General features: G+C 39.5%; 2 protein-coding genes and 1 long non-coding RNA gene across 12 annotated transcripts in view; 2 read left to right on the top strand and 1 right to left on the bottom strand.

Moving 5' to 3' along the window:
- The window catches only part of LOC108587714 (uncharacterized), a 49,919-nt gene extending 27,957 nt beyond the window's left edge, over window positions 1–21,962 (top strand). For 2 of the 7 annotated variants that reach the window (XM_035294423.3, XM_078367769.1), the window contains 2 exons: window positions 9,162–9,235; window positions 9,815–18,005. In XM_035294423.3, coding sequence (XP_035150314.1) covers window positions 9,163–9,235; window positions 9,815–11,019 — 1,278 coding nt within the window. In that variant the 5' untranslated portion in view covers window position 9,162 and the 3' untranslated portion in view covers window positions 11,020–18,005. Of the gene's footprint in view, window positions 1–9,161; window positions 9,236–9,814; window positions 18,006–20,079 lie in introns of those variants that run through there. The other 5 variants (XM_035294426.3, XM_035294422.3, XR_004741139.3 and 2 more) reach the window with 4 other exon arrangements.
- The window catches only part of LOC103792162 (zinc finger protein 141-like), a 117,928-nt gene continuing 96,315 nt past the window's right edge, over window positions 5,777–27,389 (bottom strand). Inside the window, exon 5 of one of the 2 annotated variants that reach the window (XR_013533259.1) lies at window positions 5,777–6,202. The gene's annotated coding sequence lies outside the window, so the exon portion shown is untranslated. Of the gene's footprint in view, window positions 6,203–23,235; window positions 24,333–27,389 lie in introns of those variants that run through there. The other variant, XR_013533258.1, reaches the window with a different exon arrangement.
- LOC144581857 (uncharacterized) overlaps window positions 23,234–27,389 on the top strand; it is a 37,314-nt gene continuing 33,158 nt past the window's right edge. For all 3 annotated transcript variants that reach the window (XR_013533265.1, XR_013533263.1, XR_013533264.1), the window contains exons 1-2: window positions 23,234–23,398; window positions 25,733–25,828. This is a non-coding gene — a long non-coding RNA (uncharacterized LOC144581857). The remainder of the gene's footprint in view (window positions 23,399–25,732; window positions 25,829–27,389) is intronic.

The following is a 27,389-nucleotide window of genomic DNA, read 5'->3' as shown; positions in this document are numbered from 1 at the left end:
ACAATTTAGATTTTTTTTCCCTGTGTCTCCTGAACCTCCTAAGATATGTACATTTTTACAGATAATTATGAAGTATGGGGCTCAAATGCTTTAGTCACTCTTTCATTCTTTTTAAAAGTTTTAATGAGCAACTCTCAAATTACTTAAAGTTTGCTTTTTTTTCTGTATAACTGAGTCTCCTGTTAAAACTTTCTATTAAATTTTTAGTTCTGTCATGTACTTCAGCTCCAGCATATGCATTTAGTACTTTTTTAATGGTTTCTCTTTCTTTAACTGATTTTGTCCATGAATTTTTGCAAAAAAAAAAAAAATAGTTATCTGTGTACTTTTGCATTTTATTGGACATATTTTAAGAGAATTATTTTGAATTCTTAGCCATTTTTTAGATCCGTGCTTTATTGCTAGTGGTTCCTGGAGCATTTTAACTTTCCTTTGGTGGTGTTATGTTTGCCTGATTCTTCATCTGTGAAGCCTTGTTCTGCTGTTCTTGTATCTGAAGGAGTAAATACCTCTTTCAGTCATCATAGACTAGTATGGGGAAGTAAATCTCCTATTGGATTTCTGGGCTGATGAGATTTCCACTAATATTTCAGACAAGTGCATTGGATCCAGATCACATAACTGCTACTGGATCTGCAGCGAAGTTCATGCTTGGCAGACCTGTTACAAAGGCATCACATAGTTGTGGATTCTATTTTTCTGAGGAGACTGAACTTTCTCCAAGATCTTGATCAATAAGATTGGCACCGAGAAAAAATAAAAAACCCAGTTAATATCTGCAGTTGGAGATGCTGATACAATTAATATGAGTACGTGTGGCTCCTGCTGTTTGGCTCTTGCTGGATGTTAGGAAATGTTCTAACCTAGTCATTGGACAGGTTCCTAGATGAGCAGTACTGACCCTTGATCACAGCTGAGAGGGTGTAGAACTGATTCATATAGGGCTGTTTTAGGACACACAGCTGAGACCAAAGTCTTCAGGTCTGTTTCTGGGTTTATGGCATTTTTCCCTCCACATTCCTCAGTGGGCAGGACTGCTTCCAGACTCTACCTGACAGGGACTGGAACTGGGTTATAGGACTGCCTCAAGATTTACAGCAAGAATAAAGTCAGCCAGCATGCCTACAGGGGCACATATAGATGTGGTTTTTGGCAGATCCCAGGTTAGGAAAAACTGCTCCTGGATTTTGGTTGATGGACTTGGAGCCAAGTTATAGTGCCTTGTCAAGATCTGCTGCCAAATATTGGCAAACCTACATTCAGGGGCATAGATGGATATTTCTGTTTGTGGGTTCTTATAGGTGTAGGATTTCTTCCACATCATGACTGATATGTGCGAGAGGTGGATTTTGGGCTAGTTCAGAGATCACAGACAGAACCAACATCTAAAGGCCTTTCACCTGAGACGTAGGACATTATGAATTCTCCAAGGTGTCTTGGCAGATGATGCTAGTGGCAGAAACAAAACCGAATGGTCTATAGCTACAATGAAAAGTAATCATACTTTATTCTGTAGCTGAGACCATGATGGGCAAGCACGCCACTCAAGAAAGGGCATGCCTTTTCAATACAACCCTCCTCAGTCTTTGGTTCACAATCTTACACGTGGATTCCAAAGTACTTCTATCAGGGCTTAACTGGTGCGTTTTTGTCACTGTAAAAGATGTGGGTAGAGGACCTCCTATTCAGCTATCTTGCTATGTCACACCCCTTGTATGTTTCACTTTCCCATATGTTCTATGTCAGATGTATCTGATTACTTATGCAGAATTTCTGAAATAAAATACTCAGATTTACACATTGTGTAATAAGTAAACATACTGAAATGCTTGATTCTCATTTTATTATTGAGATGGATTTGCTTTTACTGCCGTATATTACATATCAGAGATTCAAAATGCAGGCTCTTCATAAGTCACAGTTGAAAACCGTAGTTATTTAAAGGATTGTTTTTATGATACATCTATTATTCAATATCTTATAGGTCAGAATTTTTTATTCTTGTTTTCAGCTGTATTTTACTGGGGACTCTTTTCATGTAGGCTCTCCTCGATCATTTACTTTCGTGTGTTTTTAATCCTCATATTGTAATTTTCAACTCTGTACATTTTATGAGCATGTATGTATTCAAATAAAAATTATTGGAACAAATTTAAATGAATATATATATATGACATTTCCTTTGCCTATAAAAGTTATTTATGTGGTATTTGCCTATACAAATACTATCCCTATTTTGTTTATAACTTATTTTCTTTGGTAGTCATCCGTGTTTTCTTGTGTAAGTGAGTAGTCAAAGAAACTGTATAACATTACCATCTGTTTATTGTTTGATTATATGTTATTCTGTGAGAGAAACACTTGTTATTTGAAGGTGATTTTTGAAAAATGTAACCTTTTTAGGTAAATGTAAATATTTAATTGCGATGAAAAACATAAAATTGCCATCTTGAACATTTTCAATTATACAGTCTAGTGGAGTTAAGTACATTTACATTATTTTGCAATAGATCTTTAGATTAACTTTATCTTAGAAAAGTAAAATGTAATAATAAACAATAAACTCCTCTTTTGCCCTTTTCAGCTCTTGGAGAACACCATTTTACTTACTGTTTCTATACTTTTGACTGATTTTTATATTCTTATCACTGTACTTATATAATATCCGTTTCTTTTTTACTATCTTATTTTTTAACAATCTCAGGCTTTGTTTTGTAAGATGTGTCAGAATATCTTTGTTTTAAAATGAAATAATATTTCATTGTATGTGTTTGTCACATCTCAAAAATCTGATACTGTTCTCTAAAGGGACATTTGTGTTGTTTCCAGGAATTGCCTTTTGTAAATAATAATGAATGAACATGCATGTATAAATATCTATTTTAATAAAGTTTTGTTTTTAATATTCTTGGGGTATTTTGGATACAGTGATGTAGTACCATTTGTGTTTCCACATTCTTATTTCCTGAGCCTTTGACGTTGTATCGGAGAAGTGATTGCTGACACCAGTCATATGAAACCTTCATCATAAATGTTTATATTAGATTTGACATATGTGTAAGATCATGTGGTATTTGTCTCAGTGTATCCATTTTATTTCACTTCATGTATAATATCCTCCAGGTTCATCCATGTTGTGGCAGGTATAAAAATTGTATTCCCTTTTGTAGCTAAATAGTATTTTGTTGTATATATTTACTATATATTCTTTAGTACGTGTTTTTGTTTCTGTACAGTCTCACTAAATTTTATTTATCTTTCTAATTACAGTCATTTTAATTGTAGTGAAGTGGTATCTTATGGTGGTTTTGATTTGCATTTCTCTGATAATTAGTGATGTTGAGCATCTTTACATGTACTTTTTGGCCATTTGTATTTGTTTTTTTTGTTTTTTTTTTTTTTTTTTGAGACGGAGTTTCGCTCTTGTTACCCAGGCTGGAGTGCAATGGCGCGATCTCGGCTCACCGCAACCTCCGCCTCCTGAGTAGCTGGGACTACAGGCACGCGCCATCATGCCCAGCTAATTTTTGTATTTTTAGTAGAGACGGGGTTTCAGCATGTTGACCAGGATGGTCTCGATCTCTTGACCTCGTGATCCACCCGCCTCGGCCTCCCAAAGTGCTGGGATTACAGGCATGAGCCACCACGCCCGGCCCTGTATTTCTTTTAAAAAATACCTCTTAAGGTCTCTGCTCTATTTTTAATTTTTTTTTTTTATTGTTAAGTTTGTTATATATTGTACATGTTTATCTTTTGTTATGTATAGATTTTGTGAATATCTTCTTTCATTCTGTAGATTATCTCTTCACTCTGTTGTCTTTACTGTGCAAAACAGTTTTGGTTTGTTGTAATCCTATTTGCATCGTTATGCCTCTTGCCTGTGCTTTTGAGGTCTTACTTAAAAATTTTTTTCCCTGTAATATGTGTAAAGCATTCCTCTATATTTACCCAAATAGCTTTATAGGCTTTGGTTTCACATTTAAATCTTTATGTGCGATTGATCTGTTTTTATGACAGTATCCTGTTGTTTTGCTTATTTTATATAGCTTCATAATATATTTTGGAGTCAGGTAGTGTGATGCTTCCAGCTTAGTTCTTTTTGCTCAGGATTACTTTTGCTATTCGGGGGTCTTTGGTTGTTTGTTATAAATTTTAAGCTTGTTCTATTTCTGCGAAAAAAGTCATTGGTATTTTGATAGAGATGGCATTGAATCTATAGATCGCCTTGGGTAGTATGACCACTCATAATATTTTTTTCAATTCATGAGGAAAGATATCTTTCAATTTTTATGTCTTTTTCAGTTTTTTCTCAAATTTTATTTCTTTTTTTATTGAGACAGAGTCTTGCTCTGTTGCTCTGGCTGCCCAGCCTGGAGTGCAGTGGTGCAATCTCGACCCACTGCAGTCTCCAACACCCAGGTTCAAGCAATTCTCATGCCTCGGCCTCCTGAGTAGCTGGGATTACAGATGCATGCCCCCTCACCTGGCTAATTTTTGTATTTTTAGTAGAGATGGAGTTTCACCGTTTTGGTCAGGCTGGTCTTGATCGCCTGACCTTGTGATCTGACCACCTCAGCCTCCCAAAGTGCTAGGATTGCAGGTGTGAGCCACTGCGCCTGGCCTTATCAGTGTTTTGTAATTAACAGTGTAGAGAATGTTCACCTTTTGAACTCAGTTTGCTGCTAGACATCTTTTATTTATTTTGACATGGAGTCCTGCTTTGTCACCCAGGCTGGAATGCAGTGGTGTGATCTTGGCTTGCGACAACTTCTGCCTCCTGGGTTAAGCAATTCTCCTGCCTTAGCCTCCTGAGTAGCTGGGATTACAGGCATGTGCCACTGCACCTGGCTAATTGTTGTATTTTTAGTAGAGACAGAGTTTTGCCATGTTGGCCAGGCTGCTCTTGAACACCTGACCTCAGGTGTTCCTCCTGCCTCGGCCTCCCAAAGTGCTGGGATTACAGGCTTGAGCCACTGGGCCTGGCCAACATCTTTATTTCTTATTGTGAATGTAGAAGCAACATTTGGTAAAATTGAACATGCCTTTGTGATTTAAGAAATTCAACAAATTAGGTATAGATGGTATGGACCTCAATATAATAAAGGCCATATATGACAGATTAATGACCGGTATACTGGATAGGAAAGGGAAGAAAACTTTATCTGAGATCTGGAACAAGACAAAGATGTTTAATTTTATATTTTAATGTAAGACAGTATTCAGCTACGTACACTGTAAGACTGGAACACAAGTCAAATATGGATCAGTGATATGTCTATTTCCAATATGAGTCTGTGTTTGTTCTGTATGTATATTGCTTTTGTATTGTTTATGAGTTGTATGCTTGTTCTGTTTGAGTGTATACAGTGGTGCTTTTGAGTAGTCATTGCAGTCCTCCTAATTTTACCCTCTCTGTAAATCTATATTTCTGTGTATGGGAGAAAGACTTTTGTGATTTGAAGATAATTTCAAAAACTGTCGTATATATCTATATCTCAGATTTTAGATGTTATTTTAATTGTTATCAAAAACACATAAACTTTACTATCTTAAATATTTTTAAATATTCATCTTAGTTGTATTATATTGATATTCTTATGCACTACATCTCTGGAATACATTTATTTTGCAGAGCTAACACTCTACGCACATTAAACAACTACCTACTTTTTCTGTTTTCTGGCCCTTTACAGAAACAATTCTGTTTTCTATTTTAGAGTGAAACAGCTTTAGATATCCCATATAAGTTGACTCATACAGTATGTCTCTTTGTGATTGACTTATTTCATGTTGCACAGTATCATTAAGATTGATCTTTATTATACATGTTAGAATATTTTTTGCTTTTTACAAACAGTAATATTTCATTATTTCAATATTTCAAATTATATGTATCCATTTATTTGGTGAGAGAAATTTGCACTGCTTTCATTTACTTGCTTTCAGTAACAATGCTCCAGTTATGAGTGTCCAAATTACTCTTCATGTGACCATATGTGTGAGAGTTTAAATTTTTGCCAGGTTTGATCAATTTGGGTGTTCACCTTCACACACTTACCAAATTGTTTTAATTCTTTAGCTTTGTATGTGTTTTGATATCAGGAGCGGTGGTATTTTTGACATCATATCTCTTTCTGAAGATTTTTGAGTGCTTCATTGCTTCTTGAAATTCCATATAATTTTGGTGTTGCTGTTTCTTTTCCTGCAAGAATTTAATTAGAAATTTAACCGGGATTGCGTTAATCTGTACATTACATTCAGCAGTTCAGACTTCATAGCATTCATTACTTTAAACATTGAACAAAAGCATGCTTAAGAGTGTGTTGTATAGTTTCTGTACATGTGTGAATTCTTTTTCTTTCTTTTTTTTCTACTCTCATTCCAGTTTGATCATTAAAAGTAATTGGTAAAATTTCAGTTTAAAAAAATGTGTTGACTTTTCTTGTGCCCTAACATGTAGTCTATCAAGGAGAATATTGTGTGAGCTATTCTGTTGTTGAGCAGTGTGCTCTACAATTCTGTTAGGCATAATTGTTTTATACTGCTTTCAAGTCTTCTATTCCCTTATGAATATTCTCTCTTGTTTCATTATTCATTGCAGAAATTGAAGTATTGAATATCCTATTACAATTATATTGCTCCCTAACATCTTTAATTCTGTCAGTATTTGCTTTATATTATTTGAACCCTAATGTAAGTTACACACACACACACACACACACACACACATTAAAATATGTCTACACACATTTGTCATGGGTTCTCAATAAATGAACCTTTTTATTATCGTTTAATGTCCTCCTTTGCCCCTTTTGAGCTTTTAGTTAAAGTATATCTTATGAAATAGAGTTTTTGACTTAAGATGTATTTTGTGTTATATTACTTGGGCCTCTTATTTGGTTGTTTCCATGAAATGTCTTCTTTTATGTTGTCTTTTTCAGTCTCCTTTAATCATTAGACCTCAAGTGACTTGTAGAAAAACAAGTTGCATTTTGTTCTTCAATTTTTGGAATCCCTTTATTTGGTGCATGTATTTTGAATGGGAAGTTTACTTCATAAATATTTGAATAATTTGCTGAAATAGAAAAGCTTACTTGTTTAATTTATTGTTTTACTGGATTATTTTATCTTTGTTTCTTATTTTCTTTTTCTGTCTTCCTATTTGTCTTTTAGATTTTTGTATTCATAGGACTTCTTATACTTTTGCATATCTATACAGATACTTTATTTGTGGTATCTTGGGAATTCTGTAAAATTTGTGAAAGATAAAATAATTTTTTTTTTTTGAGATGTAGTCTCACTCTGTCATCCAGGCTGGAGTACAGTGGTATGATCTCGGCTCACTGCAACCTCTGCTTCCTGGGTTCAAGTGATTTTCCTGCCTCAGCCTTCTGTGTAGCTGGGACTACAGTTGCATGCCACCATGCCCAGCTCCTTTTTGTGTTTTTAGTAGAGATGGGATTTCACCATTATGGCCAGGATGGTCTAGATCTCCTGACCTTGTGATCCACCCACCTCAGCCTCCCAAAGTGCTTGGATTACAGGTGTGAGCCACTATGCTTGGCCAAAATAATGTATTTTAAACTGGTAAAAATGTAACTTTGGTTTCATTTGAAAATTTTTCCTTATTGCATTTGCTGTAAATGTCGTTATTGATGTCACTGATCATATTTTTTATGTTCTGTTTTTATTACCAGATTATGGTGAACCGTTTGTAATCATTTTTATGCTTTTGTCTTTGAAATTTTAGAGAATAATTAAAGTTTTTTTACACTATTATGATAATGATACAGAACTTTGTATATGTACATATCTTTTTCAGAAAGGTACGTATTTCCATATGATTATGTTTTGTTTTCTTACATCATATTATTTTCAGTGGAAGATACTTCAGCATTTTTTTTTATAAGGCAGGTGTGCCAATATACTTTTTCAGCATTTGGTTATCTTTACTTTTTCTTCATTTTCAGCACAATTTTTCTGGTTTTATTCTTCCCATTTAGAAGTTATTTTTCCTTCAGCACATTAACTATATCACAACTTTCTCTTCTCTGGAAAAATGATTTTGACAGATTCACTGGTTATCTTACAAGAGCATACTTATAAATGACACAATACTTTTACCTTGCTGCTCCTAAGAGTCCATTTTTCTCTTTGACTTTTGAAACTTTGCTTATATATGTGCCTTGTTATAAATCTGTGCGTATCCTAGTTGACGTTTGTTGAGCTTCTTCATGTTTTACATCCTTTTTTTACTTTTGAAAATTCCTCAGTCATTATTTCTGTATCTTTCACCTCCATGATTTTTAAAATATTTTTCATGTTTTCACTAATATTTTGATTTTTTAAATTATATTTGGTTGTGTTACCACTTAGCTCACTGGGCTTTATTCACGTTAAATTTTTTAAATTTGTACTTCGTTTTTTTTCTGAAAAATTTAAAGTTGTTGGACCATATTCACCTTGTAATGTTTGCTTGTTATTTGAACATTAGCAAAAAGTTGTTTGTCACAATCTTTACAATGTAGCTTTTTCCTGACATAGTCTAAAACCAATTGTCTTTGATAGAGTGTATGGGAACCTCATTCATGTTCTAGTGATGTGTCTTCTCTTAAATTTTGTGTTTGTTTTTCAGTTAAAAGGGTTTTTCTTTTTTTTTTTTTTTTTTCAGGTGGAGTTTCACTCTTGTTACCCAGGCTGGAGTGCAATGGCGTGATCTCGGCTCACCGCAACCTTTGCCTCCTGGGTTCAAGCAATTCTCCTGCCTCATCCTCCTGAGTAGCTGGGATTACAGGCACGCGCCACCATGCCCAGCTAATTTTTTGTATAGTTAGTAGAGACGGGGTTTCACCATGTTGACCAGGATGGTCTCGATCTCTTGACCTCGTGATCCACCCGCCTCGGTCTCCCAAAGTGCTGGGATTACAGGCTTGAGCCACTAGTCCCAGCCAAAAGGGCTTTTCATGTTTCTTCTTAACAGTCTCTAGTTATTTGTTCTACCTGCTTCCAGTATTTAGCACTGCATTCTGTTCCTGAAACATTTACAAAGTATACCACCACTTCTCTCAGAACTGTTATGGGAGACAGAAACCATTTTTTGTAAAGACCCCCAAAAGCCAGAAGTAAGGATATGTGTGTCAGTATTTTTCTTCTCTTTAAAGGATGAAGCCAGGAGTTGACAGTTTACTCCTAAGGGCACAATGCTATGTTGGGGAGGAGGAAGAGCTGTTGATGGGTAAATGTAACAAACTTTCCTTCCTGTTCCATATGGTTCTTGGCATTGTGCTTACATGGGGCATTGCATACAATTAACTCATTTATAGATTTCAAACAGAGGCAATTTTTTTAGTATATGTTTGTTACATGTATATGTTTTTTTTTTTTTTTTTTTTGGAGACCTGGTCTTACTCTGTCACCAGGCTGTAGTGCAGTGGCATGATCTCAGCTTACTGCAACTTCCACCTTCTGGGTTTAAGTGATTTCTCCCACCTCAGCCTCCCAAGTAGCTGGGATTACAGGCATGTGCCACCACACCCAGCTAATTTTTGTGTTTTTAGTAGAGACGGGGTTTCACCATGTTGGCCAGGATGGTCTCGATCTCTTGACCTTGTGATCTGCCCACCTTGGCCTCCCAAAGTGCTGGGATCAGGCATGTCACCACACCCAGCCACATGTATATGTCTGTAAAAGAATTATGGCCTGTGGTATTTTGTTATGCCAACTTACTAATGTACTTTGTATAATTATATAAGATTTGTAAAGTATATTCATATGAATCTAGTAAGTGGGATAATTTGTTATTTTTTTCTTTCAGCTATGTGTTCTCCTTTTACCCAAGACCATTGGCCAGTGGAGGGCATAGAAGATTCATTCCACAAACTTATACTGAGAAGATATGAGAAGTGTGGACATGAGAATTTACAATTAAGAAAAGGCTGTAAAAGTTTGAATGAGTGTAAGGTGCAGAAAGGAGGTTATAATGAACTTACTGAATGCTTTTCAACTACCACGAGCAAAATATTGCAATGTAAAGCACGTGTCAAAGTTTTTAGTAAGTTTTCTCATTCAAACAAACGTAAGACAAGACATACTGGAGAGAAGCCCTTTAAATGTAAAGAATGTGGCAAATCATTTCAGAAGTTCTTGCAGCTAACTCAACATAAGGGAATCCATGCTGGAGGGAAACTCTACACATGTGAAGACTGTGGCAAAGCCTTTAAATGGTCTTTAATATTTAATGAACATAAGAGAGTTCATACTGGAGAGAAACCTTTTACATGTGAAGAATGTGGCAGCATCTTTACTACATCCTCACACTTTGCTAAACATAAGATAATTCATACTGGAGAGAAACCCTACAAATGTGAAGAATGTGGCAAAGCCTTTAATAGGTTTACAACCCTTACTAAACATAAGAGAATTCATGCTGGAGAGAAGTGCATCACATGTGAAAAATGTGGCAAAATCTTTACCTCATCCTCAAACTTTGCCAAACATAAGAGAATTCATACTGGAGAGAAACCCTACCAATGTGAAGAATGTGGCAAAGCTTTTAATAGGTCCACAACCCTTACTAAACATAAGAGAATTCATACTGGAGAGAAACCCTACACATGTGAGGAATGTGGCAAAGCATTTAGACAGTCCTCAAAACTGAATGAACATAAGAAAGTTCATACTGGAGAGAAGCCCTACAAATGTGATGAATGTGGCAAAGCCTTTGGACGGTCCAGAGTCCTGAAGGAACATAAGAAAATTCATACTGGAGAGAAACCCTACAAATGTGAAGAATGTGGCAAAGCCTTTAGACGGTCCACAGATCGGAGTCGACATAAGAAAATTCATAGTGCAGATAAACCCTACAAATGTAAAGAATGTGACAAAGCCTTTAAACAGTTCTCCCTCCTGAGTCAACATAAGAAAACTCATACTGTAGATAAACCCTACAAATGTAAAGAGTGTGACAAAGCTTTTAAACGGTTCTCACACTTGAATAAACATAAGAAAATTCATACTTGAGAGAAATCCTATAAATTTAAAGAATGTGGGCAAAGCCTTTGGATGGTTCACAAAACTGAATGAACATGAGAAAGTTTATACTGGAGAGAAATCCTGGACGTGGCAACAGTATGAAAAAGTTCTTTACCTCATTCTCAAACCTTGCTAAACATAAGAGAGTTCATACTGGAGAGAAACTGCAAATGTGAAGAATGTGGCAAAGCCTATGGGTGGTCCACAAATCTGAATGAACATAAAAAAATTCTTACTGGAAATAAACCCTAGAAATGTAAAGAATGTGACAAAATCTTTAAAGTAGTCCTCACCCATGAATAAAAGAAAATTCATACTGGAGAGAACCCCTACACATTTGAAGAATGTAGTAAAGCCTTTGGATGGTCCACAATCCTGAATCAACATAAGAAAATTTGTAAGGCCAGGTGCAGTGGCTCACGCCTGTAATTCCAGCACTTTGGGAGGCCAAGGCGGGCAGATCACCAGGTCAGTAGATCAAGACCATCCTGGTCAACACGGTGAAACCCCTACTGTACTAAAATATGTATACACACACACACACACACACACATACAAATTAGCTGGGTGTGATATGGTGGGCACCTGTAATCCCAGCTACTTAGGAGGCTGTGGCAGGAGAATACCTTGAACCAGGGAGTCGAAGGTTGCTGTGAGCCAAGATCACACCACTGCACTCCAGCCTGGTGACAGAGTGAGACTCTGTCTAAAAGAAAGAGAAAGAAAGAAAATTCGTGCTGGAGAGAAGGCTTTGCCACACATGTTGCAAAGCGTTTAATTGGCTGTCAACCCTTAATAAATAGGATTCATGCTGTAAAGAAACTTCACATGTGAACAGTGTCGCAAAGCCTTTAAATGGCCCTCAACCCTTAATGAACATAAGAGAATTCATGCTGGAGCAAAACCCTTCACATGTGAAGAATGTTGCAAAGTCTTTACCACATCCCCAAACCCACGTTAAACATAAGAGAATTCATACCAGAGAGAAAGCCTACACATGAAGAATAGCCTTTAACAGGCTCTCAAGAGACCCTTACTGTACAGGAGAGAATTCATTCTGGGGAACAATTCTACAAATGTGAAGAATGTGGCAAAGCCTTAAGACAGTTCGCATACCTTTATGAAGAATTCATTCCACAAACTGTACTGAGAAGATAGGTGAAATGAATGTAAGAAAATTCATGCTAGATATAAAACCATAGAAATGTCAAGGATGTAGCAAAGCCATTAAGCCATACCCCAAGCTTCTTAAACATGAGATAATTCATACTGGATGAAAGTCTTACAAATGTGAATAATGTGCAGTCTTTAAATCTTCCTCAGTCCTTTCTAAATCATAAGATAATTCATGCTGGAGAGAAAAAATGTGAAAAAGCTTTTAACCACACCTCAGTCTGTTCTAAATATAAGAGTAATGAGGCCGGGCGCAGTGGCTCACACCTGTAATCCCAGCACTTTGGGAGGCCGAGGCGGGTGTATCATGAAGTCAAGAGATCGAGACCATCCTGGTCAACAAGGTGAAATCCCATCTCTACTAAAAATACAAAAATTAGCTGGGCATGGTGGCGCACCTGTAATCCCAGCTACTTGGGAGGCTGAGGCAGAAGAATTGCCTGAACCCAGGAGGCGGAGGTTGCGGTGAGCCGAGATCGCGCCATTGCACTCCAGCCTGGGTAACGAGTGAAACTCCGTCTCAAAAAAAAAACTACAACAAAATAAGTAATGATATTGGTGAAAAGCCATAATAAGAAGAAAAATGTGGCAATGGCAAAGCTTTCAAATGCTTGTCACATCTTAGTGTGTATAATTCCTACGGACGAAATCTCCTGGAAATACAAAAATGGTGGCAAAACTCTTTAGCAATGCTCATCTTTTTGCACATGATAGCCTTTATACTTGAGAAAAGTTGCAGAAATAGAAAAATTGTAGAAAAGTCATATCTACTCACATTTTACTAACTAAACAAAGTTCAGACTTCGTAAAGACATTATAAATGTAATTTATGTTGAAAGACTTTTTAGAAAATATAGGCCTTTAAAGAGAAGAGTAATCTTAAGACAATGCAAATATAAAGAGAGTTGTAGTACCAGTACTTCTATCATGGATCTTAATTGTGCACATCTTGCAATAGAGAAAAACCCTGAAGGAGACTTCAACAGGAGTAAATTTATATTGGAGAGAAATCCTACAGATGAAATAAAATGTGGAAAAACATTTGTTCAAAAACTGCAGCTTAAAAAGCACCAGAGAGTTTATATGAGAAGACATTTTGTAGATGCATTAAATGTAAAGAAATATTTAGTCTAAAATTAAGACTGTAAACATCAGGATTTACAATAGAACTAAGGAGCTAACACCAGATACTACAATAAATTGGAGTATTAAGTATAAAAAGCAATCCAAAGTTGAACCTGTTAGAAAATTTCTTTGTATATAAGTTGAAAGAAGATTTTTGAAGAGATACTACATTTAAAGTATATTTTTTCACTTGAAAAAAGTATAGATTTTTTGAAAAACATATAATAGTTTCACTCAATTTATTTCATACTATTTCAACATTCCTGTTTATGTGAAAGCATGTGATGAATTGTTGCTGCATCAGAGATAAGAGATTATTCTTCATTAGGTAGGCATTATTCATGAACTTTTTTTTTTGTAGATGAAGTCTCACTCTGTCGCCAGGCTGGAGTGCAGTGGCACAATCTTGTCTCACTGCAGCCTCCACCTCCCAGGTTCAAATGATTCTCCTGCCTCCGCCTCCTGAGTTGCTGGGACTACAGGTGCATGCTACCACGCCCAGCTAATTTTTGTATTTTTAGCAGAGATGGTGTTTCACCATGTTGATGAGGATGATCTGTCTCTTGACCTCATGATCCACCCACCTCGGCCTCCCAAAGTGTCGGGATTACAGGCATGAGCCACTGTGCCTGGCCTATTCATGAACTTTAAAAGAAAGAGGACAGAAATGAAAGATCCACAATGAAAATCTAAGCAGAGAGACATTTTTATAGTTGACAGTATTGAGTGACGCATGAGGTAGGTGTTCTTCTGCATTGTAGTAGTAAATTGTTTTACCAATTGTACATTTATGTAATAAAATGCAGTAAATTTTTAAATTGTCTTAATATTTTGGAATATAATTTTTTAACTAAACAAAATTGTTAATTTGTTGAAGTAATTGTTGCTTGAATGAAGTGTTATTATGCCACCAACTTTAACCTGTCCCTCCTTACTCAAGGTTGTGGGTAAAAGATGGCAATAATGGTGACACATTTGAATGAAATTTTTAGTGTTCTTTTTCCAGTGACTTTAAATAGCAAATACATTGAAGAATATCATTTCCATATGTTGCATTTTATTGTTATTTTTTAAAATTTTTGTGGGTACATAGTATGTGTATTTATCTATGGTATATATGGGTTATTTTCTTATATAGGCATATAACGTAATCATCATACCAGAGTAAATGAGTTATTTATCACCTGAAGCGTTTATCTCTTGTATTATACACAATCCAGTTATACACTTTAATTATTTTTAAATGTAAAGTTATGATTGTAGTATTATATCAGAGTATAATTATAATTCATACATTTCTGAGCTCCGAATGAGTACTTTAAAAATGTTTTATGTTTATCTTTGAACATGTGGCATCTTTCTGGCAAACTCATACAGACTTTAGTTTCATTTATATGAAGTTAAATATATAAATGTGTTGCTCTGAAGATAAACATTAGGTTTAAGAAAATTATGGAGTGAGCAATTCTGTTTGTGTGAGTTTGTACCTATTTTCCAAAGAAAATAGCAATATTAGAACAAAGAAGATTTTATTAATACCATGGATAATTTACTAGAAATCTAGAAACCTAAAACATTCTTAAGCCACATCTATATTTTTTATCTAATTAATTACTGTAAAGTCTATTGGATTGTTGTTGAAAATGTCCCCATGCAAATTCTGTTTTTATTTGTCTGGTGCTCTTGCTAGAGCTACAATTTCTTTATTTCTCTGTTTTTGTTTTCACTTCATGAAGTATTATGTGAGCCGGTCAGAAATTATAAGAATTATTTTTATAAAACTCAGTTTTGAGCCCAAAATAATTTTTGGCTGTAATTTCATAATGTGTGTATTAAGTTATATTTTAGTTAGAGCATTTCATTTTCTTGTTTTAACTGAAGAACCCTACATAAGCTGTTTTCTGTAGTTAGTTATTCTTTCACTTTTTATAACTGACACAAATGAGTTTATTGTGCCAGTTTGTTCAGGTAAGTACTGGGAAAGCTTTGTAAGTCATGGGGATGTTTTGATATATTATTGTAGTGAACAAACAAAACCCTGGGATCTCAAAAAAAAAAAAAAAGGTTATTGAACATGTATACACTTTGCAAGTATGAACAGTGTGTTTCTACTGTTCATAAAAAGGGACAATATTAGAAAACATTTAATTTCCCAAACTGATGATCAGACAAAACCCATATATTTTGTAGCTTTTTTTCCTAACCACCGTTGAAGTCAGATATCTTCTGAAAATGGCCATTCTTCTTTTAATTTGTAATTTTTTTATAAGTTCTGTGTATTTTTTAATTGAGTTTGTGATTTTTTTCTTTCTTGTCAGGGATTTCTAACACCTTTGTGTGTGTGTGTGTGAGACAGAGTCTCACTCTGTTGCCCAGGCTGGAGTGTAGTGGTGCAATCTCAGCTCACTGCAATCTCCGCCTCCCAGGTTCAAGCAATTCTACCTCAGCCTTCTGAGTAGCTGGGATTACAGGTGCCTGCCATGAAACATGGCTGATTTTGTTTTTGTGTTTTTAGTAGAGATGGGTTTTCACTGTGTTAGCCAGGATGGTCTGAAGCTCCTGACCTCGTGATCTGCCTGCCTCAGGCTCCCAAAGTGCTGGGATTACAGGCATGAGCCACCATGCCCACCCCTTAACACCTATTTTACTGGAGTCTCTCCCACATCATTCTAGAAGGGTAATGACTGTCCACACATCCAAGAATACATCTGTCCTGAATCTGTTCTTATAGGCAAGTCAGAAGTCAAGAAATCCAGGGTGTCATCTAAATCCCTGGTAGAGCCTCCCATCAAGACATGAACTGGGCTCCTTTTTACCTCATAGACAGCCGAAGGATTGGAGGTGGATTTATTGATTGGCCCCATGCTGCATCCAAGCACTTGGGCTAGGACTCAACCCTGACTGCCAATCTGACTAAACAGTCTTGAAGTTTGCTGTCATAATGTACCCTAGCCTGCCACCAAGACGCTTGTCCTGCCCACTTAGCCTCTGACTCACAGCTGTATTGGTGTAAATGCAAACCCGGCTCTCTGGCTGCCAAGAATATATAAATCCAGAACAGCAAATCAAGCATTCAGGCACAAGGCAAGAGGTCTCTCCAGGTATCCAAAACAGACTTCTCAGATTTTCCCAAAGACTGACCTTTCCTGATCTCACCCCCTGAAAGAATCATAAATGGAATCTGGGAGCCATTCAGACTCTAGCCTACTCTTTAGTGAAAATGGACTTGGCTCTAAAATGGCAACTCATTGTCCTCAAGAACACAAACTGAGATGCTGAACACTGGCCTCCTGCCTTCCCGTGACAGATCTTACCCAAATCCCGTCGAAGCCCACATTGTCTTTTAACCTCCACCGTCCAGACATGTTCCAGAACAATCCCTCAGAATTGTTTAATGAGCTGGGACAAGGGGTGATGGAGCTCCAGGTTTAGAATGGCTGCTTTGTCTTTCTCTTCTGAGAAGTCTGTACTTGCTGGTCAGAGCTCTCACCCCTCAGGCAGTTTAGCCAATGTCCTAGGAACTGCTCCCTAAAATAATCTTCTAGTCTGTTTTCCCTCTGAAGAGAGGGTACACAAGACTCTATGCTAGCGAATACATAACCTCAATTCTCACCTGACTTGATTAACTGATGAACTTAGAAAGATAAAGATGCAGGGAACATCCTGTGTCTGGTAAATCTGTGCTTCTCAGCTTTGGTGCCTGTGAAAATGCTGGAACCCAAAAGGATATTCGGTGGTAGACACACAGATGCTGCCTAATAAAATTATGTAAGCTTAAGTTTAATATAAATGGAACTTAGAATGTCATATAAAATATTGTTACTTAATTTGATAGGAAAACTCAGATTTTATAAAGGCATTAAATATAATTTTAATAGGAAACTGAAATTTATGTGCACTTGGTATATAAATGACTGAATTTTGGGTGATTCAGTATAGGTCACATAACTATGAGTGGTTGCTGACAAAATGCTCCTACAGATAGCATATTGCACATGCGTTTTGATTTGTTCCTTTATCTGAGGTCAATTTTTCTTAATTTTATTCATCAAGTTTTATACACTTTAGACAGAAGAGACCTTCTAGTTATCATGTGCTCTATGGATCTGTACTTTGTTAGAAATTCACATTTTCAGGCAAAACCCAGATATACTGTATCAAAATCTGTATTTCAAATATTTCCAGGTGATTCATATGCACATTAATAATTGTTAAGTGGCAGTAATTCTTTATATGGATGGACTGGTTTCTCAAAAAGGTACAGTGAAGACTGTATGTTTCAATGCATATATATCTTATCTTACAGAAAATAACAAAACAATAAAGTGGGGATAGGGAAGGAGTTGAAGTAGAAATTAAACAGAAATGAGACATCATTAGCAGATGTTGAGGCTGAGCATCAGCCTATTATACTATTTTGGTTACTATGTATAAGTTTAAAATATTGCCTAATAAAACACTTGTATAAAAAGAGAAACCATCTATAACATTAGCTCTTAAGACTGGGGTTACATTTGGGGAGGAGAAAAAGGAAGTGGTTTGTGGGGAGAAACAAGGGTAGTTACACAAATGTATTAGCTTTGTTATAATTTATCGGGCATTATGTTAATTGTGGATGTATTTCTGTATGCATTGTTATACATCAATAAAAATGTAAATGACATATTTAATCCTAACTTAATATTTCAGAATAATGTAATGTGCATTGTTTTTTTTTTAATGCAATGTTTGGTATTATTTGAAAATGGAGGATTGGCCAGGCATCACCTGTAATCTTTTGGGATTGTAAATGCTTTTGGGAGTGGATCACAAGGTCTGGAGTTCGAGTCCAGCTTGGCCAACATAGTGAAACCCCTTCTCTACTAAAAATACAAAAATTAGCCGGACATGGTGGCACACGCCTGTAGTCCTAGCTACTTGGGAGGCTGAGGCAGGAAAATCGCTTGAACTTGGAGGTGGACATTGTGGTGAGCCGAGATGGCACCACTGCACTCCAGCCTGGGCAACACAGCACCCTGCCCCCGCCACACCCCAAAAAAAGCGGAGCATTCACACTCAGGCATCATGAGATGAATATTAATATTCCAGGGTATCTATTTACATCCTGACCCTTGGGAGTCTCCCTTAGTCTTTCATTTTTTACCTTAGTTGAGTGAGTAGCATAGTTTTAGTTTTGGGGAATGCAGTTTCTTTATTTTTTTTGAGACGGAGTTTTGCTCTTGTTACCCAGAGCCCAATGGCGCGATCTCGGCCCACTGTAACCTTCGCCTCCTGGGTTCAGGCAATTGTCCTGCCTCAGCCTCCTGAGTAGCTGGGATTACAGGCACGCGCCACCATGCCCAGCTAATTTTTTGTAGAGACGGGGTTTCACCATATTGACCAGGATGGTCTCGATCTGTTGACCTCGTGATCCACCCGTCTCGGCCTCCCAAAGTGCTGGGATTACAGGCATGAGCCACCGTGCTCAAGTCCTTCCTGCACAATAACATTCACCACAGCCAGGCCACCTAGCACGGTGGGCTGCACATAGTGTGCGCTCTGTGTGTGGAACTGGTTCTAATCAGGAACAAAACAAGTAGCAGAGGTCAGTTTTTCAAAGGATAGGATGTAGATAATACAGGTAGAACTGAAAGGCCACAACTCAACAGCAAACCCATTTTACATTAATTTGAGAAATATTTTCAGCTGGTTCTCTGAAAGATGTTGGTTTACACAGACATTTGGGAGTATGGTTGCATATTGTAATCATCTGGAGAGCTTTAAATCACACTGTTGCCTGGGTCTGTCTCTAAAGATTCTGGCTTAATTATTCTCTTGCAACTTGGGTTTGGGAACTTCAACCACCACCACCACCAACATGCACAGCAGGCTATTCTAACGTGCAAGCAAGGGTGAGAAGCATTGATTCAGGATGAGAAATACATTGGTTGTGTTTGATTTCTGTGTGCTCTGGGGATTTGCCCTATAGCTGCTCCTAAATGTGGGGTCTTAGAAAACATCTTTGCCCTTCAGAGCATACTCTTCTGGTTGCTAAATAGCAGCAGCCCTATTGCTGTCACTTGCCTTCAGAGCAAAATTTGTTTTAGGAACAGTAATTTAAATAGTCTGCAAATACAGAAAACTTCAAAGAGTTTGCAGATCTATTGAGTGCATTATAGGTGTTTTCAAATTTCTCCTATGATAAGAAATTAAAAATGTAATGTTGGGCATTAATTTCCTAAACTCAATGCTCAGCAATTTCCTAAAATTGTTCCTAGTTTTTCCAAGAGACTTCAGCAGCATTCCCTGGAGTGAATTATTTTCAATGGTGAAGAGTACTGCATGGATGGGATGAGATTCTCAAAAAAAAAATCTTGCTTCTATTTCAGAAGTGTCCGTCTTCACCCCTTTGAAGGACTAGGAAACCTGGCTGAGTAATGTGGTCTATGGAGATCCGTGGGCTTCAGAGTCAGGCAGCATCATTCCTGAGTCCAAGCCAGCTGCTTGGTAGCTCTGGGGTAGTTATATAAGCCACATCTGCAAGAAAAGTCACGGTAAAATTGATGGCAAAAACAGCAATTTAACAATATTTCTTATTGTATTCATGTTCCTAGAAATGGCTTTTATAGTTGTTCCCATCAAGAGACAGCTTCTGTTTCCTAAACTTGAATCTCTCCTGCCTTATTTGCACAGGCCAAAGCTGTGCATATCACAGTGTGCCAGTTTGGGGCCCAGACTCAAAAGGTCTTAAATACTTCTGTTATCTTTCAGAATTCTTCCATCTCTATGGGAACAAGCCCATTTCAGCTTTCTGGAGGATAAAATAGCATGCTGAGAAAAGCCAAAGTGTGCCAGCTTACACACAGCTTACTCCCAGAAGCAGAGCCACCTAATTCACCAGGAGCTGACCACTCACACCCGAAGGAGCCAAACTGAACCCAGAAGAATGACCCAGCTGAGCCCAGCCTGAATTTCTAACCAGCTCAATCCTGAACTAGTATGTTTTCGGATTGTTAGGCGGTTGTAGCTTAGTAATGTATAAACCCATTAAAGACAGGTTTCCAGGATTCCAGGACAGATTGATTACAAGTAACCTGAAAATGCTTGGCACCCTGTAAGGATCGATTTTGTTTTTCCTTTATTTAAAGTTAAATTTGTTGTAAGATGATATTGACTTATACAGAAGTAAGGCAGGAGAATAGGGTTTGGAGGCAGGGAGCTTAAGGCCAATTTGTGCTGACTTCCTAAGAGAAAAAGCACCAAGGTCTGGGAGCAGGGAACCTAAGGCCAATTAATATGAACTTTCCACATCTAAACCAAAAGGTAAAACCTCATCTACACCCAAGTAGCAAAGGGTCAAAGGCTACTGTCACTAAGACCCTCCCCCTTTCACCAGTTCTCGGTAGAAAAGGAGAGTGCTGCTGGGCACGGTGGCTCACGCCTGTAATCCTATTACTTTGAGAGGCCGAGGTGGGTGGATCACCTGAGGGCAGGAGTTCAAGACCAGCCTGGCCATCACGGTGAAACCCCATCTTTAAAAAAAAGGGAGAGTGCCTTGGAGTGGCCATGGGCCAAGCACAGGCTATGCCTTCATCTGCATAGGGTACCAATTCACCTCAGCCTTCAATTAGCCACAGTCCAAATCTTTCATTCAGATAATGGGTAGCTGATAGGGATCTCAAAAGAAGTACTTAAAACCCAGAAAGCTTTGTAACCGGGTCCTTAAGCTGCTTGCTGGGGCCCACACCCACCTTGCGGAGTGCTGCTTTCCTGTGTTTCATTCCTTTGTGCATTTTGTTAGATTCTTTATTCAAAATGTCAAGGATCTGGATAACTCATATTCACGGCCTTCCTTCTGGGAACAGAAGTGCAGGTTGATGTGGATGCAGGTGATTGGTGCTAAAACTCACACAGTGCCCACACCACCGGAGAAAAACACACAGTTACAGCCTGACAATTAGGTCCAAAGGCAAAGAGCAAAACAAGAAGTTTGCCTTTAATCTATTCCCTCTACATCTAAACTCTGGAGGGCAAGGCTGTGAAGAGATCTGAAGACATGGTGCTCTCTCCTCCTGGGGCCCCATCATTCTTTGTTTACTGTGTGATATTTAAAAGGAAAAGGAAGCCCTGAGAGAGGAGGCAGTCAGAGGCAGTTTAGGAAGATGGGGACGGAGGATCTCGGGAGAGGAAAAACACACGCAGGACTGCACCTGCATCACCCATGTAGCTAGTAGGAAGAAATATGATTGAGAACTTCCTTTTATGCCAGGATGTTGCTCAGAAGGGACTGTCCCAACTTAGGCCCAGGTGTAATAAATCAACCTAAATATCATTAACTTGACCAAGTTCCTTACAATGTTACTAACATGACTTAAGTATTTTGCTTTTAGCTTTACCCTTTCCACCTGCCCTGGGTTTTCCCTGGGCACTCATGGATAATAACCAAGATGGAGACACTGGTCAACCCCAGGCATGCTCAGATGCAACACCCTTGGGGGGAACTTTACCCCTCCCATTTGGGCAGAACCCAGAGAAGACTTCCTTGTTCTTGCCACGTAAAAGACCTAGAACTCAGCTCCATTTCTGGCAACCTGCTCTCATGTCCCATCTTGCTGAGAGCCTTCCTTTTGCTTAATAAATCCTACTCTGCTTTACTCTCTGGTATCTGTGTGCCTTATTCTTCTCGTCGGGGGATGAGAGCCCCGACCTGGCTGACTGAGGAGTCCACCACACCAGCACCAGACAGCAACTGGGAGACCGTGGTCTTCACGTGGACACTCAGCTTGCAGCCCCTGATCTCTCCACTGTCCCAACCACCCAAAAGCCTGAGGAGAAAAGTTGGTACACAGGCTGTTTCCTCTATTCCAGCAGAAATAAGGTGTTCAGGCTCTCACTTCCCTGAGGTCGGAGCTCTCGAGGCTGCACTCAATGTGGCAGCCACCTGCCATATGCAGCTACTGGGTACCTAGAATATGGTTGTGTTGAAGTAAAATGTGTTACAAAAGTAAGTTATACAGTGAGATTAGAAGAATTAAATCAGAAATATACTTTATTTCTAATTAAATATTGATCACATTAAAACAATAGTATTTTGGATAAAATAGGTTAAAATTATAATTTCACTTGTTTATTTTTATTAGTTTTGATGGGGCTAATACAAAATTGAACATTCACAAATAGCTAACTTTTTTTTTTGAGAGGGAGTCTCGCTGTTGCCAGACTAGAGTGCCGTGGCGCTATCTCTGCTAACTGCAACCTCCACCTCTCAGGTTCAAGCGATTCCCCTGCCTCAGTCTCCTGAGTAGCTGGAACTACAGGTGAGTGCCACCTTGCCAAGCTAATTTTTTTTTTTTTTTGGTATTTTTAGTAGAGACGGGGTTTTACCATGTTGGACAGGCTGGTCTTTTAACTCCTGACCTCGTGATCCACCCGCCTTGGCCTCCCAAAGTGCTGGGATTACAGGCGTGAGCCACTGTGCCCAGCTACGTTTTATTTTTTTAGAGCATTGCTTCCCTCTTCAAATCTCAGGTGTCCTGCTCAAAGGACCAGAGGCCAGAAAGGTTATGAAATCTAAAATATTAAAATAGTTGTCATAGCATTGTTTCCATTTGTGAACAAGCGTGTGTCGGTGTGTGCGCACGCGCGTGCGTTCACAATTTATAAATGCGTGTAACCTTACACACCAGAGGGTTAAAAATGAACCCCCAGCAGAGGTAGGCCTAGCACAGAAAGCCCTGCCTGCAAGTGCCTGCAGGAACCAGTCTGTCACTCTTGCCTCATTCAGTGCGCTGTATGGTCGCAATTTCTGTCACTCAAAGCCTGAGGCCGCGGAGCTTGGAGCCACATCCAATCAGGGCGCTAGACTGAGAACTGCCCAATCAGGCGCACAGCCGGAGGACAGAGGGCGGGATCCCGGATCTGGCGCGGCTTTTGCTCCAGCCCCAGCTCGGTTAGGGCCTCGGCGCCCTGCTTCCGCCCCCTCAGGGAGGCCGGGGTGATTCAGCCGCAGCCTCGGCCTCCGTCGCTCTGTGACCTGGGGTCTCGGGTGATTCGTAGCTAAGACTCCGCGACACCCCGAAGCCCAGAAATGGTGAGTGTGCGGGGCAGGGCGTCCCGAGGCTGCGGAGGCCTCATCGGAACCGGCGGGAAATGGCGGCGGCGGGACGGAGTCTGGGAGCCGAGTCCCCGCGGCCGCCGCTCAGCCGTCGCGGAGGGACCCGGGCTCCCGTCGGTCCCGGCACGGCGGCTCTGGCCCAGCCTGCAGCCCTTGTTGTCAGCTCTGCGCCCGCAGCCCCGCACCTTCCCCGGGCTGCGAGCTGAGGAGCTCCGCGGTGCCCGCGTGGGCGGCGCTGTGGTCCGTGGTCCCGTCCCTACTTGACCCTGTTCGGATTAGATGGAGGCTCCGTGAAAACGTGGGGTTCCCGTGAGCAAACGGGGACTCGTGCACGGGGCGGCCCCGGCCGTGGCTCGCGCTCTGGGGGCTGCCAGCGGGTCTTGAAGGAAAGGCTCTTGTGAGGGGTGTGGGGAGGCGAAGCGGATCGCCCGCCGCCCCCTTTCCCAGCAGCTCCCTCGCCCCGGGCGTCTCCCCCGCGTGGCTGTTTCTGGGGGGGCGTCTCTTAGACCCCGCCGTGGGTGCGCCCGGCGCTCCGCAGAGTTCTGAGCGGTTCTGCCACGTGACTGACCCCGAGGAGGGTGTGGGCGCCCTTGGTTTGCGGGCGGGGTTCGGAAATGAGGACGCGTGTCCAGAGGCCGGGACTGGCGTCTGCGGGGGGCGGCTGCGGGAAGAGCGCTGAGCTTGTGGGGTCGGCGCTGACTCTGGGTGGTGTCGTTAGTGAGGTGCTGGACGTCCCGTCGGGGTGGAGCACTGACTGCTGTTGAGCAAACTCCGAACGTTTTCTGTCAGAAGACAGACGTGGCTGGGCCTGGGCTGGAGGGAGCCTCGGCTGGTTTCTGCCCATACACTGTCCCACTGGGCGCTGTCCTGTTCCTCCAGGTCTCCTCCGGGGGAGAAGGGGGACTGGAAACTTAGAGGAAAGGTGTTCTGAGAAAATCCCTTCCCTGCACCCTGCTGCCAGCCCCCACCCACTAACCCACTCCTGAGCACGCCCACTGGGCATTTGCATGGCCGCATCCCTCCCAGGAGAGGGTTCTACTATTAGGAATTATGCCCATTGCCAGCTTTGCTCCTACAGTTTTCTCCTAAGAACACACACAATGGCCAGAAGACCTGTAACGGGGACTACGGGTGCATGCCACCACGCCCGGCTAATTTTTTTTTTTGTATTTTTAGCAGAGACAGGGTTTCACCGTGTAAGTATGGTCTCGATCTCCTGACCTCGTGATCTGCTGGCCTCGGCCTTTCAAAGTGCTGGTATTACAGGTGGCTCACACTGTACCAGCACTTTGAAAGAGCCTAAAAAAATTTATGTTTTTTAAATTAAATTCATCACAAGATTCTACCACGAGGCCAGGGCCAAGCATGAGGGCTTCCAGATAATTTAATGAAAAGTGAGTTCACCCTTTGTTCCAATAGGTCACACACAGCCTGCTCAGCTTGGTTTTGGGTGGGGGCAGGTCAGTGTAGCCCATATTTCCACTGTAGCAAGAAAAATTACTGGCATGTCCTCCTTTTTCCTCAGTTATATGATTCTTTAGAGAACATTACTGTGTTTAAAGTTATTTTATCAGATAATTCCAGTCAGTCCCATAAGTCAGAACTAGCTCTCATTAACTCATTTCTCCTGTAGTCAAATTAAGAACTCTGTCACTTGATAAATATATGTTTTCAGGAACAGTTAACATTCAAGGATGTGGCCATAGAATTCTCCCCAGAAGAGTGGAAATGTCTGGATCTTGCTCAGCAGAATTTATATAGAGATGTGATATTGGAGAACTACAGAAACTTGGTCACCCTGAGTGAGGATAACTTTAATATGTAATTCCTAATACTCCCTAAGAGTTTTAATTTTTTCCTTTGTAGAATGTCTCTTGGGAACTTCTGCTTTGCGTGGATTAATTTCAGTTTCTTTCTTCATGAAGAAATTGGGAGTTTGCTAATGTGAAAAAGAAAATCTTTAAGATGTTTCATCTTTACCTAAACCTCTCTTCTTGAAGTAATTTGTGTCCTTCACTCTAGATTAGTTGGTAATTCTAGAAATTCAATGTTATAAGACATTGTTTTCCACATCTTAAAATCCAGTTTGCACCACTTATTTTTGATTCAGTAGTATTGGGTAGTGGAACTCAGAACCCACAGATTTAAAATACTTAAATATTCTAAAGATTCTGTCAGTTAAATAAAAGCAATTAATTAATTTTTTAAAAATCTTCCAGAATTTCTCTTTTCTGCATAGCATAGTACTAGGTTGATAATTGGAGAATCCTCAGCAATAGTCATGTTAATTTTTTTTTTTTAATAAAACAGGTGTTGCTCTCTCTAACTCAGACCTGGTCACCTGTTTGGAGCAAAGAAAAGAGCCCTTCAATGGCAAGACACATGAGACAGTAACTGAAAGCCCAGGTAGGTGAGAGTGAATGAAGGAGATGACACAGGCAAGGGGACCAGAGGTGAAGAAGGAAGCCAGGCCTTAGAATGTATTTGGAAAGCCCTTCTCCAGTGAAAATAATTTTTGAAAAGGCTGCATTTTTTCTCATGTTCACAAATAGAGGCATCTTCAGTCCATGCTGTTAAATATTCTAAGAATTCTCTTTTTTCTTAAGATCTCCCTTCAAGTTTACAGGGAGAGCCAGTGTCCACTTTATCACTTAAAAGAGGCTGCATGATCTGACTGCTGTTTCATGCTTTTGGAGACATAGGAATATTTGTGTTATTGAGGAGCTCTATGTTAATGTATTTTTTTTCAAATATTGATTTTGCATCATGTCTAAAATATGTAAGGCAAGTACTGGACATGTTGGGATTTGGTTCAGAAATCCCAGGAACACCAGGGACAGATGTTGCATCTTTTCTGCTTAGTGATTTTTTTTTTTTTTGAGACTGAGTCTTGCTCTTTCTCCAGACTGCAGTGCAGTGGCACGATCTTGGCTCACTGCAGCCTCTGCCTCCGGGGTTCAAGTGATTCTCCTGCCTCAGCCTCCTGAGTAGCTGGGACTATAGATGCCCGCCACCACGCCCAGCTTATTTTTGTATTTTTAGTAGAGGTGGGGTTTCAGCATGGTGGCCAGGATCGTCTCGATTTGTTGACATTGTGATCCACCCACCTCTGCCTCCCAAAGTGCTAGGATTACAGGCATGAGCCACCGCACCTGGCCCTGCTTAGTGATTTTTAATTTTATGGCAAATTTAATTCTGCAAAAATTCTTGTTAGCAACTTTATCAGAATGATAAGCATTTTCCTAAATACAAAAACGTAATGTTGATTGTTCTTCAAATTGTTATTGTTTTAGTAGAAACTGAGATTTGTAATTTAAACTCTGTAAATTTTAAAATTATAATATAGTTTAAAGCATTGGTTTCCAACCCTTTGGCTTCCCTGGGCCACACATAATTGTCTTGGGCCACACAGAAAATAAGCTAACACTAATGATACCTGATGAGCTTTTTAAAAAAAAGTTAATGAATAATTTTTATGATAACTACCACAACAGATAAGCAAAATGCTCTTACATTCATAGAGGTGGACACCACTTGAATAAAGTATCTACTCACCTTCTAGATTTCTTAAATGCACTGTCATTAACCAGCTTAGAACATTGCTAAGTGTATATTATTATTTCTTAATAACTATTATCTTACAATTTTACATTGAGATCTATCTATATATAAAAATGTGGGTCTCACACATACACAAACCTGTATAAGTTATATGTGTTTACTGTAAATCCTCACTTAACATTGTTGATACTTATTGTTTAAGGAAACCAATTTTGGCCAGGCATGGTGGCTCATGCCTGTAATCCCAGCACTTTGGGAGGCTGAGGCGGGCAAATTATGAGGTCAGGAATTTGAGACCAGCTTGGCCAACATGGTGAAACCCCATCTCTACTAAAGATACAAAAAATTAGCCGGGTGTGGTGGCATGTGCCTGTAATCCCAGCTATTTGGGAGGCTGCGACAGCAG

The sequence above is a fragment of the Callithrix jacchus genome, chromosome 3 (assembly GCF_049354715.1).
Source record: "Callithrix jacchus isolate 240 chromosome 3, calJac240_pri, whole genome shotgun sequence".
NCBI classification, from domain to species: domain Eukaryota; kingdom Metazoa; phylum Chordata; class Mammalia; order Primates; family Cebidae; genus Callithrix; species Callithrix jacchus.
This window is presented reverse-complemented; position numbering and strand designations above follow the sequence as displayed.